The sequence below is a fragment of the Vipera berus genome (genome assembly GCF_964194415.1).
Source record: "Vipera berus genome assembly, chromosome: 1".
NCBI lineage: Eukaryota > Metazoa > Chordata > Lepidosauria > Squamata > Viperidae > Vipera > Vipera berus.
In genome coordinates this window covers 119724506-119742192 of record NC_138202.1, presented here as the reverse complement: position 1 = coordinate 119742192, position 17687 = coordinate 119724506, and the positions used below count along the sequence as shown (strand labels likewise).

General features: G+C 41.2%; 1 protein-coding gene across 1 annotated transcript in view; it reads left to right on the top strand.

Moving 5' to 3' along the window:
* CLCF1 (cardiotrophin like cytokine factor 1) overlaps window positions 1-13844 on the top strand; it is a gene marked incomplete at both ends in the record, with an annotated part of 51620 nt that extends 37776 nt beyond the window's left edge. The window contains 2 exon segments of the mRNA XM_081325875.1: window positions 7835-8026; window positions 13362-13844. Coding sequence (XP_081182001.1) covers window positions 7835-8026; window positions 13362-13844 — 675 coding nt within the window.
* Between the last annotated feature and the right edge of the window lie 3843 nt (window positions 13845-17687).

The following is a 17687-nucleotide window of genomic DNA, read 5'->3' as shown; positions in this document are numbered from 1 at the left end:
AACTTAATCAGGCCTAGTCAACACAATCAGTATCAATGGACTGTGGGAATTATATCCAAAACATCTGGAAGGCCCCAGATCTCTAACCTTATTCTAGAAAATGAATCTGAAATGCTGTACAACTTGCTAGTGAATTTTGAGAGAGAATGGAGTTTTGTTTCCAATTTCTCACATGCTGTCTTGTTCATAATTGAGTGTGTATGTGTTTGTGTTGATTAAAGCTCACATAGTACTTAAGGTACTGGATTTGAACTGGTGGTCTTATGCCTGCTTCCTATAAGAGATTATTGTTGCAATGGCAAATTGTTGTACAGTTACATGTTATTGCAAAAAAGCTACTATAATCTTTATTTAAACAATAAGATACAGTGTCAGCTTGCTAATGCATTCTTTTTGAAAAAATAGTTTCTCCATTACGTTAAGAATTTGGAGACGGCATCTGATGGTGTATATGAAATGTTTCTCTATGTGACATTGCATTGCAGAAATACCATTTCACAATGTTCTTCATTCAATTGGCTTATTAGGTCAGCCTGAATATCATGTGTTCACTTGCAGCTTCCTACAGACATTAGCAATTAAACCAATAATCTTGAACTATGCCATGGGAAACCCATAAGGCTGTACTTGGTTCCTTTATTATTTTAAAGGCTCTTTCTCGCGTTCATGAAGTGCATGCCTCCATTCTTCAGTGGTTGCAAGTAGCACTGTTCTAATTGTTTTAGAACGAACAAATTAAGGAAAGCAATTGGTGATGGCTTTGTTTCTCTTCTCACCCACTAAGGCATCATCTGCCAGGATGTGGTGGGGCAGACATGAGGGAGAGTAAATGGAATGGGAAGGAGACCTGGATAATCAAGGAATCATTGGTTAGTGCTGCAAGGGAATGGCAATTTATTTATTTATTTATTTATTTATTTATTTATTTATTTATTTATTTATTTATTTATTTATTTATTTATTTATTTATTTATTTATTTATTTATTTATGGGACTTATATGCCGCCCTATCTCCCGAAGGACTCAGGGTGGCTAACAACAATAAAAAACAACAATACAAAAATTTAAAAAGAATTAAATAACAGCCCCAAAATAAATTAACTGCCAGGATTTAGTGGTCATTGCCAGAAGCACCACAATAACCGCCTGTGGATAGACAAAAGATGGTGGGAATAGATAAAATGGGACTGCACTCCCTTCCCAAATAATAGAAACGGTAAAGAAAAAAAGTATAGCCATGTGAAACTGTAGATGCATTGAGAGACAGTTTGGTGTGGTGGTTAACATGCTGGCCTGGAAACCAGAACACTGTGAGTTGCAGTCCTATCTTAAGCATGAAAGCCAGCTCAGTGATCTTGGACCAGTCTCTCTTTCAACCCAAGTCACCTCACAGGGTTGTTGTATGGAAGATAGGAAGAGGAAGGAGCATTATGTATGTTTGCCAGCTTAAATTATTTGTAAAAATAATAAGGGCAGGATAACAATCTAATAAATACATAAAAAAAATCTCTAATGCACTCATTGATGTCAGAATCAGGAACATACCTCTGGCAAAACCAGGTTCTCTTTCCTGGTTTAAACTGACTTCCTGCATAGCACAGGACTATCATGCTTTCAAAAGAGCAGTGAAGGTATTTTTTTAGGAAGAAAAAAAACAAGTCTAGTGTTCTTTGTAAAAAGCACCTTGACATTAAGAGTCAGCAAACAGGTTGACAGATGCTAGTCAGCCCTATGTGGGCAGAAGACTCTATGAAAACCAGATAACCAGCCTCTCTTGTATCCCAAGCCAAAATGGTCTGGCAGACAGAGACCACTGAGCAGAGGGGCGGGACCTGGCTGCAGAAACTGAAGCCTCAGTTGGAGCTGGGCAGATCTGAGCGAGGCCGTGTCATCAGCCACATCACTGATGAAATGTTCTAGACCACGGGTGTCAAACCCGCAACGTCACATGATATGTTGCGACGTATCGCGACTTTTCCCCATTGCCGGCAATGGGGTGGGAGCGGTTTTGGCATGACGCATCTGGCCCACGGGCCGGCAGTTTGACACCCTTGCTCTAGACTGTGTCCATGGCCAAAGTTGTGTCAGAAGAAGGGAGAAAACTCTGTTCTAAATCTGGAACGTTGAAGTTGCCTTCCACTAAATGTGTATTCTGGGAAATTTAAGGAGTGAAGAAGAAAGAGTAATGATTAATAGTAAGGGCAGTCTTATGTATAGGTAATGGTAGAAATCAGTTGATGTCATGGGGTCATTTGGAAAAAGACTCCATTTGTCTAAAAAAGAAAAGCAGGAGACAATCTGAGGCTGAATAACTACACTCCGTCAAAAGCTGCCAGAATAAAGCGGATGAATCATCCTTACAGTGTCTGCCAGTTTCTGGTTTGTTGTAGACCGCTGGTAATCAGCATGATGATTAGGATAGTCTTAATTTAGTTTGCAGGTACTAAGTGTTCTGATTCAGAATGGATGGCGCCTACAGCTGAAACTGCCTTTAGAATAGGGTTGAGGAAGCTTCTGGTGGCTGGTATCCAGGCTGAATACTTTGCAAGACCCTATGATCAAGGAAAAGGCGGAAGGGAGTGAATCATGTACAAATGGGCAAGGCAAAGTTTTTCCCCGGGGGGGGGCTTGGGGGCTGTGAGATCTACTCTTTCGAATGGTGCTAAACTTACCTTAGCCTATACTCCGTGTTATGCTGCAGTCTTTCCAGTCTCAAAAGTGATGAGAAACTGTGCCGACAACCTTCAGCAAGGCCAATTTTACAAGAGATGCACAGAAATGGTTATTCACCCATCTCTTAAATGCAGGGGAAACTTAAGCTGGAAAGCAATAAACATAAGAGGAGAACTAGACCAGGTACAACTTTATTTCACAGTGAGCTTCCAGGAAGGTGCTGTGGCTCATAGTGCTAATATGATTTGTGGTCACATTCAAACCAAGATATCTGGCAGGGAATACTATTCTTTTCTGCTAGTAAAGATCGTTTTTGAATCTCAGAAAAACAAAATTTGGAAGACAAATAGAGATATTTAAAATGATCACAGTAGAATGTAAAATGCTGTATTTATTTCTGTCAGCACCTACTTTACCTTCACTAATCTAAAAAGCACAACAACATTGAAAACCCTGGAGAGTATTTTGATGGGAGACCACAAGTAAGGCTAGACTTAGGTACTACTGGTATTACAAGAAAACAGTCTAGGTATGTCAAACTCAATTTGAGAGAGATTTCATTCTTATCTTACTTAGCTGTTTGGCTTATATAACAGGAGATTAAAAAGTAATGTAAATGTAAAGATTTTTTTATTATGTTTAACAATCTCTGTGTGCTGTCAGAAATACTCTGAAATCACTGTTGTAAGATATAGATAGATTCAACTTCAAATAATATATTTCAAAATAAAGGTATTATTTAAAAAAATGGAATTTGGCTTTGTGGGGAAAAATATAGACTTGAGACATGCCCATCATAGTTTATAGGATAAATATTGTGTTTTTCCTTTATTCATTTAAATATTAAATATTGATTTTTGACATTTCTCCTTTTACATGGCTAACATTTTCCCCAAAAAAAAAATTGTAAGTCACCTTCAAGCAGTGAAGGTGTATAGGGATTAATGCTGTTTTCCCCCAGTTCACTACAACAGAAAGTCTAGCATCTTCTTTTAAGCATCTAAGCATTTTCATCATCTTATTTAATGCAATTGTTTCAAAAGGATGGGGCTTGTCATTTTCTTCATCATATTCCACTCTTTTTCCATCCACAAGTATAAACTTTGTCCATTGAATTGAAGAAAAAGTCTAATGGCTATACAGTCTAGCAGACAACAAACACTTATCAGATTAACGAAGTGTTAAAATTCATATATTCATAACTTAATGAGGAAAGTATAAATTATTAACCAAGAGGACATTGGCTATAGCCGCTATACAAAGTCCTCATATGGATTCTGGTAAATTGTGTTGAATCAGTTAAACAAGGTTCTTTATTCTGTCTTTTTCATCTTAATTAATTTGTAATAGTCTAAATAGAAGGTGGATCTTTCTGATTATACAGAAATGCTGAGAGGATTGGGATAATTTCACCTTATCCTTTATGGAGCTGGACTATTTATTTGGGTGCTGGATTTAGCAGTTATTAGGTACCTTCATGTTATCTGCATCTGATACAACCCAAGCAGAGAAAATGTAGAATTACCTTCAATTTAACATTATATCTGAAAAATAAAAATATTATCATGTGATTGCAACCATGATAGAAAGGAGCAACATGTATCCGAACTGCCAGCCCAAATGTTGGAGGTGTGGTTGTGAGGATGCAACGTATTTTCATATATGGTGGACTTGTAAAAAGGTTAAAGCTTTTTGGATAAAAATTTGGTGGAATATGAAAAAGATATTTAAGAAAAGGATAAAGTTTTCTCCGCAATTGTTTTTATTGGGTATTATTACACATACTACTGTTATAGATACAAAGTTGATGTTGAATTTAATTACGGCAGCAAGACTTTTAGTAGCACAATATTGGAAGAAGGAAGAACTGCCGACTATAGAAGAGTGGACTTTGAAAGTTTCTAACTTGGCGGAAATGGCAAAGATTTCAGCATATTTGAAAGATCAATCGCAACAGAGATACATTGTGGAATGGAGTAGATGGATTGAATATATTCAGAATAAATATGGGACTAAAAAGTATCATTTAGCATTTGAATAAGTAGCGGATTTTTATGACGTATAATTAGTAGTTATTTTATTAATATTTTGACTGGAGAGTTAAAGTGTGATAGAATTTAATGTTTTATTATTGTTGTTAGCATATTTTAGATTATGCTTGTTTGTATTATTATACCCTGTATTCAGCTCTGGGAAGTCGGGGAGGGGGGAGGGTAGGGTAGGGTGGGGTTGGGGAGGGGGAGGAGGGGGTTTTTTGTATTCAAAAATGTATTGTAAAACTTTTCAATAAAAAAAAGAAAAGAGCAACATGTTATTATGCAGGATGAGCCCTCTCATTGGGCCTGGGGAGCAGTTGCCTCAGACAGCAGGAGAAGAGTGAAAAAGTACTTCATGGAAGGAAAGCGATGCATATTGATGTATTATATACAGTATAAGCTACTGGCTTCAGATGTAGTGTGGAGGACAATGTCTCATTGCTAGTGTGGAACCAACATTCAGTTCAAAGTCCAGGTGCTATCAGCACATTGAAAACATTTCCACATGCAGGATTAGTGTAATCTTATCTAGTTCCCATTCTCAGTCTTCCTGACCACACAAGTTTGCTTCCCTTTTTCAGGCATCCAATTAACTTCCTGGCACAAAGTGAAGGGCGATGAATGCATTTGAGCAATTGAAAGGATAGGCCTTGGGGGTGGGCCATCTGGGAAGAAGCTCCTTGCTATTCTCCCCCTAACTTACAGAGGCTAAGCCACTGCAGCACTCTGCTGTTCTTTCAAGGGTCTTCTTAAAGCCCAGTCTCCCAGCAATTCGACAGTTTTTCCCCCCTTAATTGCAAAGAAGGAAGAAAAAAGCATTGCAAACCAAGAAAGGTATAGGGGTGCTAGGTTTTTCCATTCCTCTCCTGGTTAGCTGGAGGGGATGCTGGTGGTTGGCCACTGCCATTTCTTGGGCAGTAGTGATGAAGACGATCACTGTAAGGATGAGGACAATTGTTTTGACAATGTATCTAAGTAGCTATGTGGAACTTCCCAGAATGAAGATAAGGGTGGAACACTGAATATTTCCTTACGAGAAATGGCAAGCCGTCATTGGTGATGAAGCAGAATTTCTCATATCACAGCAAGAGCCTTCCAAACCCTCCCTCCTCCTTCATTCTCTTTAGAAAGAATGATCAAGGTCGGGCAGGAGCTACTCTATAGCTGACATCCACTTGGGACTAAAAAAATATCCTTTACACTTTTGTTAAGACACCACCCCTGCCCTCTTCAAACTTGCAAAAGGAAAGTGGTACAGATTCCTATAGAATTTATACCAAAGGCAAGGAAATCTCTGGGTTGCGTGGGAGAGAGAATGGGTGGATGCTGTCCCTGGTGGGCAGAAGAACAGTGGAAGCACTGAAGCAAGATGGAATCAGCGAGGCTGGGCTACGCTTGGGTGTGGCACGCCCTGAAAAATGCCACGGGATAGTCTTTAATGAAGCGCGAGTGGCCGGGACAGGCTGCGTGCTTCGTAGGTGAATCACCCAAGTGGGAGGCATTGGCATGAGTAATGCACTAGGTTTTTAGGGCAGCTTTACAGGCATAACCATATTCCTATCCTTGGTCTGGGAATAAAGATATATTGTAAATATTTCTGTCTCCGACAGAGCAAAACGGAAACACCAAGCAAGCTAAATGAATAATTTTTGTGGCATTCCTAACAATGCAGGAATGTGCCTTAGCCTTCCATGTAATGTTTCATGTTACTTAGAGCTTTTTGGCTGTATTTATCTTTTCTATTAGCATCCAAAATTTCACTCTCAAAATGTTAAGGTTTTTTGTTTTGTTTTTTAGAATTACATCATTTATGGTGTGCTAATAAACTTAGGAAATATAGTTTCTCTTTGGGGCTAAGAGCATTATTTCAGCCAAACAGTTAAATGTTTGATAGAAAAACTGTAGTTTAAGGTATACGCGGAATGTATTTCAAAAATTCGTTCATTATCTATAAAACATATAATGTTTAATGTACATTAATGAACCCAGATCACTAACACAGAATCTCTGACTAGTATTCTGTCAAGTATTAGATCACTTAAATTTATGCCTTGCTGAAAATAAGCCTTTGCCTCAGTTCTGAACATTCACTGGGAATTCGGGTGGGATTCTTAAGGAGACATTGTTCTCCTTAACAATAAGAGGGCCAATTTGATATAATGGCTAAGGCACCAGGCTAGAAACCAGGAGAGCATGAGTTCTAATTCTGCTCTAGGCATGAAATCAGCTAGGTGATCTTAAGCCAGTATCTCTCTGTATACCCTAGGAAGGAGGCCATGGCAAACAACTTCCAAAATATGTTGCCAAGAAAACTGCAGGGACTAGTCCAAGCAATTGCCAGGAGTCAAAATTGACATAGATATTTCCAGAGAGACCTGGTAATCTCCCTAATCTGCCAGCACTATATGGGCAGGAAACAAAAATAAGGAGTTTCCAAAAGAGAAAAGGGGGAAAAAGACATTATGTAAGAATCTTTTCATCCTAGAACAATCTTGGTAACCTTTAGGCTAAACTGGATTGGACTTGAGGTGAATCCAAGTAACATGTTTTATAATGAAAATAGCAATCTTGGTTTCAGGCAAGCAGTACTAGGGATTTTTCTTCTCCCTGCCCTGGCCCTACTGAAACCTACACATGCAGGCACACATCCCCTAAAGTTGCTATTTGCATCTGGGGAAAGTCTTAATTGGCCGTGATTGCTTTTAACTGTTGCCATGGGAAACCCTTTCTGTGGGGGAGGAAAAAAATAGAAAAATTTCTGCTGACATGTCAGAAGTACAAGAATACATGCAGCCATTTTGCTTGTATGAAAGAAGGACGGGACAAATAGGGTTGATGGGGAATAAGGATTGCTTGACAAAAGGCTTTTCTGGTGAACTCTTCCCCACAGCATCAGAATATCTTGAATCACTCCAAGCTAAAAGAGCTACCTGTTCCCAGGGTCTGAGCCATGCATGTAGATTTGATGTGTGTAATGAGTTTGGGGGGAAAATACATTCAATAGGAGTGAACAAGACAAGTCCTTTTCTCCTATGATTTCTCTTGGGAGCAGTGGGGTGTGGAGGAAGGAGGAATGGGGAATGCAGGCTTTGCTCCCCCGGTCACAGTGCTCCCTTTGCCCACAGCTCCTTACAAGTGTGCTCCCTGCAGGAGATTCGTGGGGGATCCTTGCCTTCCTGTGTGCCACGCTTTGGAACCTGCCCGGGGTGCCTGCACTGAACCGCACGGACCAAGTGACCACCAGACAGTCCATCCAGCAGATGTACGACCTTACTCGCTATCTGGAACACCAGCTGCACACGCTTGCGGCCACTTATGTGAGTGTAGAAGCTTTGGGAGAATGGAAGCAGCTGAGCTGAGCAACTGCCTAGACATTTCTTTTCTTGCTTCTGCCTTCCCCTTTCCTTGAACCATCTCCCACTTTTTCCTGCCCAGCTGATCTCCTTGGAAAATTTTGCCTCCGTGTTTCTCTCCACTTGGATATCTCTGTAGCAAAGGAAGGCCAGGCTGTGCTTTTCTCTCTCTGAATTCTGTCATGTGGGCTTAATACACCTCAGGTCACTTCTGCATGAAGGGTTCCTGTTGTCACCTTTCCATAGGACTCAGGCAGTTGTTTGTTGGTTTTTTTCCCCATTCTGGAACTTAAAATGATGCAAGAAGTGGTAGGGAAAGATACGAGTGCTGTAAACAGAAAGCAGTGTAACTTGCAGCTTCATAAAATTATGAATAAGACTGGTGCATAAGAAGAGAAAGATTATACAACCAGATATCGAATCCTGAAAGCCCATTGCAAGAGAAGGCAACAGACTGATTCTTCATATTATTTGAAAAGGGATTTAGGGATATGGAAATTTTGTGCCTGTAACACTTTGTGCCAGCACCTAAAATTTCCTCCTACCTGGTGAATAGCTGAAATACTGTTCGCTCTCCAGAGCTATGGCTGTCACTTGGCAGAATATCTGACATCTTTTCTCCTCCCTGCCTTCAGGCACCGGTGGAGTCTCCCTGTTTACAATCTGTTGTGGATCTCCTGCTGGGGTGAGGTGAGGCCTCGTCTGTCGGAACTTGCCAGGGAAACGCCCAACTGCAGAAAGTGGGGGTAGCCCCTCATCAATTTGCGTGGCATCCCTGCTCTCTGGCCTACCTGGCATTTCAGGCCCTACCCCTTGGCAGCTTTCCCTGACACTGAGCGTCAAATGCAATCAAATCAGGAATTTAATTGGTTTGGACCATGGAAAATGCAGGACCCATGTTTTCTAGCGTGTCAACATTCCAGAAATATTTTTTTAAGGAGGTGGATCAAGAAGGTCAGATTTTCACAGTCTAGAAAACTAAAGAATTGTGCCATTATACAGCAGCTAGTTGCTTGATGTCCCAGAAATGAACAAATTTCGGTAATAATAAGATGGAAGAGGCTGATCAACAGAAGCAAATTTAGCCTAAACTGAACTCTCTGGGCCTCCACTGTGCTCACTGAGGTCAAAATGATAATCATTTTGATCTTGTCCTCTTTCCCTGTCAGGGCAGGGATTGAAAAACTACATTCTGATAAAACCTGGGATGGTGAATATGTGCCATTTGTTGATAAAACTGTCCTCAATTAAATATTGATGCTATAATACTCATCAAAGATATCATTATAGCAACTAGAAGGGAGAGAGATACCATACTGGATTAGTAACTGTATACTGATCCTATATTATATACATACTGATGATCAATATGGGAATTTACTTTGCCAATCCCAGTAAACGGTGCATTCCCGTGTAGTAGCCCACGTGGAACACAAAAGATCTGAATGTCTTCAAAATATATAGCTCTGTATACAGACAGACATACACAGTTTTCCAAATTCATGTGAAAACAGGTATGAAACCTGTTCACAGAAAAGCCAAGTTTCAGTTAACACTTATTTTCAGTGAGTGAACAAGAGATGGCAATAGCAGTTGGTTCTCATCTGCAATGCATACTTAGGTTCACTTTGAACTTAGTCTCTCAAACTCTCAAACTGTTGTCTATTTGTAAAGATTTTTTTTTAAAGAAAAGTATTAACTAAATTTATATGGCTGGTCATCCCATGGAAAATGACTCTGGCTAGCATACAATAATCTGTATAAGTTATATAATAATTATTAAAAGAATTAAAAATTATAAAAGCAAAGCTAAAACAGGTAAAGAGGGACTTTCAGAAGTTCAGAAGTGATGAGATCCATAATATGGGACCTACAGCAAAAAAAGACACCCCCCCATCTAGGCCCTGCCGAATGTAGGTCTCAAGACATCAGAACTGGAACATACCTGTATTATGAGATCTGATGGGATTGATAAATGAAGTTGGAGAAAGGTGTTCCTTCAAATAAGCCAGTCCCGTGCCATTAGAATTTTAAAGGTCAGCACCATAATGGACTATCTCCAGTCCATCTTAATTGTCAAGAAATTAGAGCATGATCCAGGCCTCTAGAAATAACCTAGGCCAAACAGATTAAGATTTTAGTAAAGCAAAGTAAAAATTGCTTCCTGCAACCTGGTAGTTTCCAAACCTTTGGGACTGTGACTCCAAGCACCAGACTCTTAGTGAATTGATGGCAATATAAATGTAATAATAAATATCCCCTCATGAAACAGCCAGGGGCTAGTGGAACTTAGAGTCAAACCATCTGGAGACAACGGTATCAGGTTGGGAAAGGATGTTTCATAAGAAACCAACCTGAAAATAAAGAAATGGAAGAGGCAAGGATAAGTCAAATGAATATAAGGAAAGGCACTGTAGCAATACGATTGCTGAGGCCAATAAGTGCAGCAACTGGGAAATCAGATCCTATAAAAAGGCTATATTGCTCATTGCCTTACCTTGCAAAGAAAAATCTAACACTTATTTTTCCTGAGCTTTCCTGTGGAAATGGGAGCACAAGCAAACACCTACCACCCATCTTTGGAAAAGGGCGGGATATAAAATTGAATTAAAATAAAAAAAAAAAATCTACTGAAAAGACCTGAACTTGATTTGTGCTAATACTACCATTCCTCTCATTATAGAAGAAAGAAATTAACTGAGGTCAAATTCAGGAGATTAATACAAAGGAGGAATTCGGAGAGTAACAAAGAGATGATGGTCAAGGAAGCTGTGTTGATGCCTTGGGGTTAGGGAGGGACCGCCCAGCCTATCTTAAGTAGCATTCGCAATGTTTAATGGTTGGCAACCAAGCAGAAGGGGGAAAAGCAAAACAACACAAATAGGCCTAGGGAAAGTGCCCCACAGTCAAAAGAGCTCTGCTCTCAACCTGTCGGGGAAGGAAAACAATTAGGCAGGCCATCCTGCTGGCAGCTTTTGGAGGGATGTTACAAACTTATTCCCAAGTGATTTCTGTAGAATCAAAACTACTTCCAAAGGCTGCCATAGGAGGTATAGTCAGAGCAAGCTGCTTAGGCAGCCAGGAGAAATGAAAGGATGTTGACTGGTAACAGAACAGTCTTACCCACACAAGCCGTTTAGAGACTCTAAGTGTGTGGTTTAAGTGCATCAGATCTCTGCCATGGCCTTTTCTTGGTTTTCTGTGCTTGTGGGATGTGCAGGAAATGAAGTCTGTGGTAAGCATGGGCTTCATTAAGTGTCAAAAGCCTTTTCCTAAGAGATGCTGAAGAAAGTTGTTGTCTAGCCAGTTCTCTTTGCAACATCCCTCCAAACGCTAAACACTAAATGAGGACTACCTGATTAGCTACCAAAACTTAATGGCCACTGACTGGCTGATCCTCCAAAACCTATCTAAGATGCCTTCTGCAGAAACTCAGGTCTAATTGCATCTATATGCAGATGTTTTCTTCAGTGTTCCAGACAGCTTTTGGATCCTCCCCATTAAACAAATCCCAAATAAATGACAAAATGTAAAGAAGAATTTTAGTTTTTGAGATTCATACACATTTTCAATCTGAGCATTTGTGTATTCGCAACACACCTTTCTCCCTCTGTCTGATCCCACACTTGCAGGGAATAAGGCAACAAACAGTTGAGATCAGTGAATGAGGTTAATAATGGTCCATGTGTGAAAGCTGAAATTATTAGGAAAAGGAGAGCCCTTGACAGAGGCAGGGTCATATCACTTCATATTTTAAACAAACATTGTATCTTCCAAAAAACCTTCCGTGTTCCTTTCCTTAATCTTTTCCCCTACGAAGCCCCTATTTTTAAATATAACAGAATTTCTTTTTCTCCTTCCCCCATTTTCTCCTGCTGGTCTCATGGTGATGGCCACGTCCCAGCCTGCCTGTTAGCTGATCTCTGCTACTGCTATAAAATTGTTTGGGGAGCCTCTACTTGCCCTCGGGCAACAGAGAGGAAATTAATTTGTCTCCTGAGCTTGTCAGGTTCTTCACACACCCGCAGGGTTTGACACACCTCCCTTCCGCTTGGTGCTTCACCCACCCCACTGCCTGGGCAATCCTGCTGCCTGCGGGACACCACTGTTGGCAGGGGGTGGGGAATCCCAGGAACGCAGCCCAGCAGGGCAGGCAGGCAGGTGTGAATAAAGCCAGCATGTGTCTGTGTTTGTAACAGAGTGATCAGCCGGGAAGCTAGGCTTTTTCAATGATAGAAACTGACTAACTGCAGTAGAGCATGGAAGTGCAAGAAGTGCAACAGGTAACAGTGAGGTTTTTGCAAGTCAGTGGATTCAGGGACACTTTGCCCATGCCCAGGAATGCATTGGTCAACGGGCATAGGTGGGCAACAGCGTACAGAAATACATCCTCTGGCAGGTAGCACTATGTACAGCTAGTCCTCGACTTGTAATCATTTGTTGAGTGACTGTTCAAAGTTACAAATGCATTGGAAAAAAGAGACTTAAGACCTTTCCCGCCTCGCACTTACAACCATCTCAGCATTCCCATGGTCACTTGATCAAAATTCGGGCACTTGACAACCAGTATGTATTTACAATGGTTGCAGCATCCCAGAATTAGGTGATTGCTGTTTGCCACCTTCCCAGCCAGCTTCTGACAAGCAGAGTCAATGGGAAAGCTAGATTCATTTAATGACTGCATGATTCACTTAACAACTAGAGCAATTCGCTTAACAACTGTAGCAAAAAAATTATAAAATTGGACATAACTCACTTTTCAACTGCCTTGCTCAGCAACAGAAATTCTGGTCCCAGTTGTGGTCATCAGGACTACCTGTACTGCAAATAATCTTTCCCGCAACCAAGCTATCCACCCTTCCATCAGCAGAAACTCTACCAGTTGCCCCCACTGCATGGATCTATATTCCATTTCTCTTATCTATATTCCTGGGCACTACCAGTCACATGTTTTCCTTCCAGGATCACGGGTGACAAGGCATGACAGCTATTGCACAGCTTGAGGGCCGTTGGAATAAGCAGGAGTATTTTTATATGAGAACAGCTAAAAAAAAAGGTAGCCTTCCCCCTGGTGGACAGGAGATCAGAGGAAGCAACATCAGGGGGATCACAACAGAAAAAAAGAAGATTGTTTTGTGGATCACATATCCTGTGATCCCATAGACTTACATCTCCTTGTCTTGCCTGTCCTTTGTATGAGACAGAGGATGCATTTGTAGAGGTGGTGGGTGGAAAGAACTGAGAAAGTGGGTATTCCTGTTCAAGTGAGTTTTAACACTCTCCTGTCTTTTCCCCTCAGCTCAACTACCTGGGGCCACCTTTCAATGAGCCGGACTTTGATCCTCCCCGGATAATTGGGGTAGAAGCTGTGCCAAGTGCCACCGTAGACATTCAGGAGTGGCACAGCTTGAATGACAATGCCCGGCTAGCAGCTAATTACCAGGCCTACAGCCACCTGCTCTGCTACCTGAGGACCATGGATGGCACGGCTCCAACTGCCTTGCCGAGTCTGCGCCACAGCCTAGCCCACTTTCGGGCTAGCCTGCAAGGGCTGCTGGGCTCGATCGCAGGCATCATGGCTTCCCTGGGTTATTCACTTCCAACTCCAGGGCCCCCTCTAGAGCTTACCCCACCCAGCCACTTCCTGCGCAAGATGGATGACTTCTGGCTGCTCAAAGAGCTACAGACCTGGCTGTGGCGCTCAGCCAAAGACTTCAACCGACTGCGTAAAAGGGTGCCTCCGTCTGCTGTTATGCTGCATCTGGAAACCAGAGGCTTTTGATTCCTGCCGTCGCCATTGTCTCTGCCTTCACCTCATTCACTGACACCATTCAGACCTGCCACTCAAGGACTAGCACTTCTGAAAGACTCCAAATCCACTGCCTTCTCCCAGCCCCTCCTCAAGATTGCCCTCCTCCTCCTCCTCCTCCCTTGCTTTTTTGGTGCTGCATTGCTCTCTGCTACTAAGCTGTGCTCTGGGTGAGCAGATACACATCTATACAGCCTGTTTCTTCGCATCTCTTCCTCCTCTACCTTCTTGTATAAAATTAATATCTCCTCCTCCTCCCCCCCCCTCTCTCTCTTCCAGAGGGGCCATTCATTTTCCAGAAGGAGAGGGAGACTGTTTCCCTTCCAACCTCCAGGATGAGCAATTAAGCCCTGGCTGCAGAGCAGCCAACAGCTGCAGCCTCCGCTGCTGATGCTCCACTTGCCTTAACACCTCACTCCTTCTGTAGCTGGATTTCTCTGCATTCTCCCCATTCTCTTTAAGGGGCTGCGCCAATTAGGAGCTTACAAAGGGCATTCAGTGATCAGTCAGTTACATGGGAAGCATCTCTCCAGTCAGGTTGTAAAATATGCCCATACTGGACCTTCTGCTGGACCTTAATTCTAGAGGCTCTCTTCACCAGAAGGGGCAAACTGGACTCTGAACCATAGATGAGAGGCCTCATTTAGCTCAAACACTTGCAGGTTTTCAGCCTTTCTTTCCCCTCCGTGGTTAGGTAAGATCGTTCATTCATTCACTGTTGCCACATGCAGACCTACCCTTAGTAGGATAATTGTCTAAGCCAGCTATAATGGCCACTGCTTGTCTGTACATAAAACAGGATGGGTGAAGTTCTGTGGTTTACACTGTCACCAGCAAAGGAGAAATTTCCCACATGTGGCCCCATCTACCGTTCTTTCTCTCCATCTTTGCCCGCCCCTCCCTCCCCTCCTATCAGGTTGTTATTCTAAGTTTGTTTATATTAATATTTATTTATTTTCAGATGTTATTTATTAGATTGTATTTATTGCAGAATTTCTATTCTTGTATTAATAAATAAAATGCTTTCTCTAGGAGTAGCACTGGCTTTGTTTTCTCTCAACCCAGCATGCTCAGGGCAAGTCGCTGTCCCATTTAGGCTCAAACCTATAATTTGTGTCTATGTGGGTGCTGTACGAAAACGGGGTGATTATATTGTTTTCTTGCACTAGACGTTTACAGTATTTTTATAATGATTTAAGTTTGTGTCGACTAGAACCTAAACCAGCCTTATCCATCCTGATGTTTTCAAAATATTTTGGAGCTGTAACTCTAGAATTAAAAATATAAACCCATAACAGCAGTTTCTCACAAAATTGCTTGAGCAGGGGGTTGGACTAGATGACCTCCAAGGTCCCATCCAACTCTCTTATTATATTACATCCCTCCGTTGCCACAATTTTCTGTAACTGGTACTTGAAGCAATCTGCCTCCAATCTGAAAATAGCCCAGAATCTCGAGGCTAATAACTGTCAATAGACCCTGGCTGCCATGATTTTTCCCAACTCCTTTTTAAAGCTCTCCAAGGTGGGGGCCCTCAACGTACTTTATGGCAATGAATTCCATAGTTCATGAACAGTGTGAAGAAGTGCTTGGTTTTGTCTATAACTTCTTTTCGTTCAGCTTTATTAGGTGACCCATGTTCCCCAGGTTTTGAGAGAGGGAGAATAACATTTCCATGCCTATTTTCTCCACATAATGCCTTATTTTGTACACCTCAGTTACATCTCTCTCTGTTTCCTTTTTTCTCTTCTAGCATTTTAACCTTTTCCCCATAGGATCTCCTAGGTTGCCCTTGCCGTATCTTTTCTCCAAAGTTACAAGAACTGAATGTAGTAGTCCAGCTGTGGACACACCATAGATTTTTATGCAGGCATGATAACGTTGACCATTGTCAATCCCTTTTCCAATGATCCCAACAAGGAATTTGTGTTGTTGTTTTTTACAGCTGCCACATTTTGAGTTTTCATTTGGTGACTGACATGGCAGAAAGTGGACCTGCCCAATTCCTATTAGCCATTTTACATCACTTGGGACTCACCCCATTCCCTCCAGTCACTGCAAACGTCCCTCTGTGGCCATTTGGAGTTGAGTTATAGGAAGGGCTGAACAACTGACCTTTGCAGAGACATCTCATCTGCCCACACCCTCAGCACTTTCCAAAGCCCTTGTTAGATTTGTACGCTAGCTCTTTTGTACAAGTTTACCATTCATTTCCTACAGTGTTATAAAGTTGATTTAAAGCTAGAAAAACAGCCAGATTCTTCCAGATGATTGTAGTTAATTTTGTCACAATTTTGTGAATTGTGCCAATGGGTTTTTTTCCATAGCCATATTTGTTATTTCTTTTAATTATTTCTGAGGATCCAGTGGTAATGAGCTTCTGATCTAATTATCTGGTATCCATGATGTTCATTCATTCATTCAACAATTTATATAGCTGTCCATCTCACCGCAGTGACTCTAGTTTGCTTACAAAAAAATTAAAACCAAAAGAACAGAGTATAAACTCTATATAGGAAAACCCTAATATCTCACATGCCTGGAGCCGAAAGAAAAACTGTTCCATTTCAGTCACTAAGACAACAAGTGACCCAGCCAAAATGCTTGTGGGAACATCCAGGTCTTTAATAGCTTATGAAAGCCCCAACAGGTTTGATGCCAACCAAATCTGAGAGGGAATGTTGTCTCACAGAGCAGGCGCAGTGACAGAGAAGCCACAACTCCTAGATCTCACAAGATGGCATTGTCTTAAAAGATGGGATCTGAAGCACGCAAACTCTACTAGTTCTGGTAGGGTGAGCAAAAATACCATGCCCTGTGCCATATAGAATTATATAGGCGATAGCTCTTGAATTGCACTGAGAAACCTAGTAGGAACTAGTACACCTTGCAGACCAGAGGTTACACAGTCTTGTTGTGGATCGCCCCAAACTGCCCTTGATACCACATTCTGGGCAAGCATTCTGTTCTTCAAGGGCAGCCCATGTAGTGTGTGCTATAGTAATCCAACCTGGAGGTAACTACAGCATAGATTGCTGTGAGTAATGCCTCCTGAGCCAGAAATGGTGTAATAGGTGCACATGGTAAATTTGTGCAAAGACCCTCCTAGCCATGGTGAGACCACCTGCTCCTTGAGATGTTGAATTAAGCTATGCTAGTTTGTGGACAATCTTATTTTTATTCATTTCCTTTGCATGTTTATATCCAACCCCTACTGTTAATATTTATGAACATGAATATGCACAATTGCACTAGGGAACAAAATATTATCTCAAGGTAGGACAGTATGATGTTTTACTGTTTTAATTTTTCATTACCAACTTTTTGTTCACCCATAAGTGTATTTTACTGTACAGATTGCCTTTTCTGCAAGGCCACTAACTTAAGGGGAAGATCGGATGTAGATGCAGATCAGTGGTGGTATTCAAATATGTGAACAACCGGTTCTCTGTGTGGATGCCACTTCTGGAAGTCCGTTCTGGGCCTCGGCAACAAAAAATTAGCTACCATTTCTGCTGAACTGGCGTGAACTGGCTGAATCCCATAACTGATGCAGATGATTAAAACTCATTTTTAGTAAGCTAGATATATTCCAGGGAAGAAAAATGAGAAAGTTTATTACTAATAACTTCAGTATAAAATATGTAAAAACATTCCAAATATTGTTAATAACATCTTAAGGAACTCCATGATCTGAAACTTCTGTTTTCAGGACAAAAAACAATGTACTATAAAAGAAAAATTCAGGATATAAAATGTTGCAATATTCTACATATTAAGCTATAACTATTAGGGATCCCAGGTAAAATATCACTG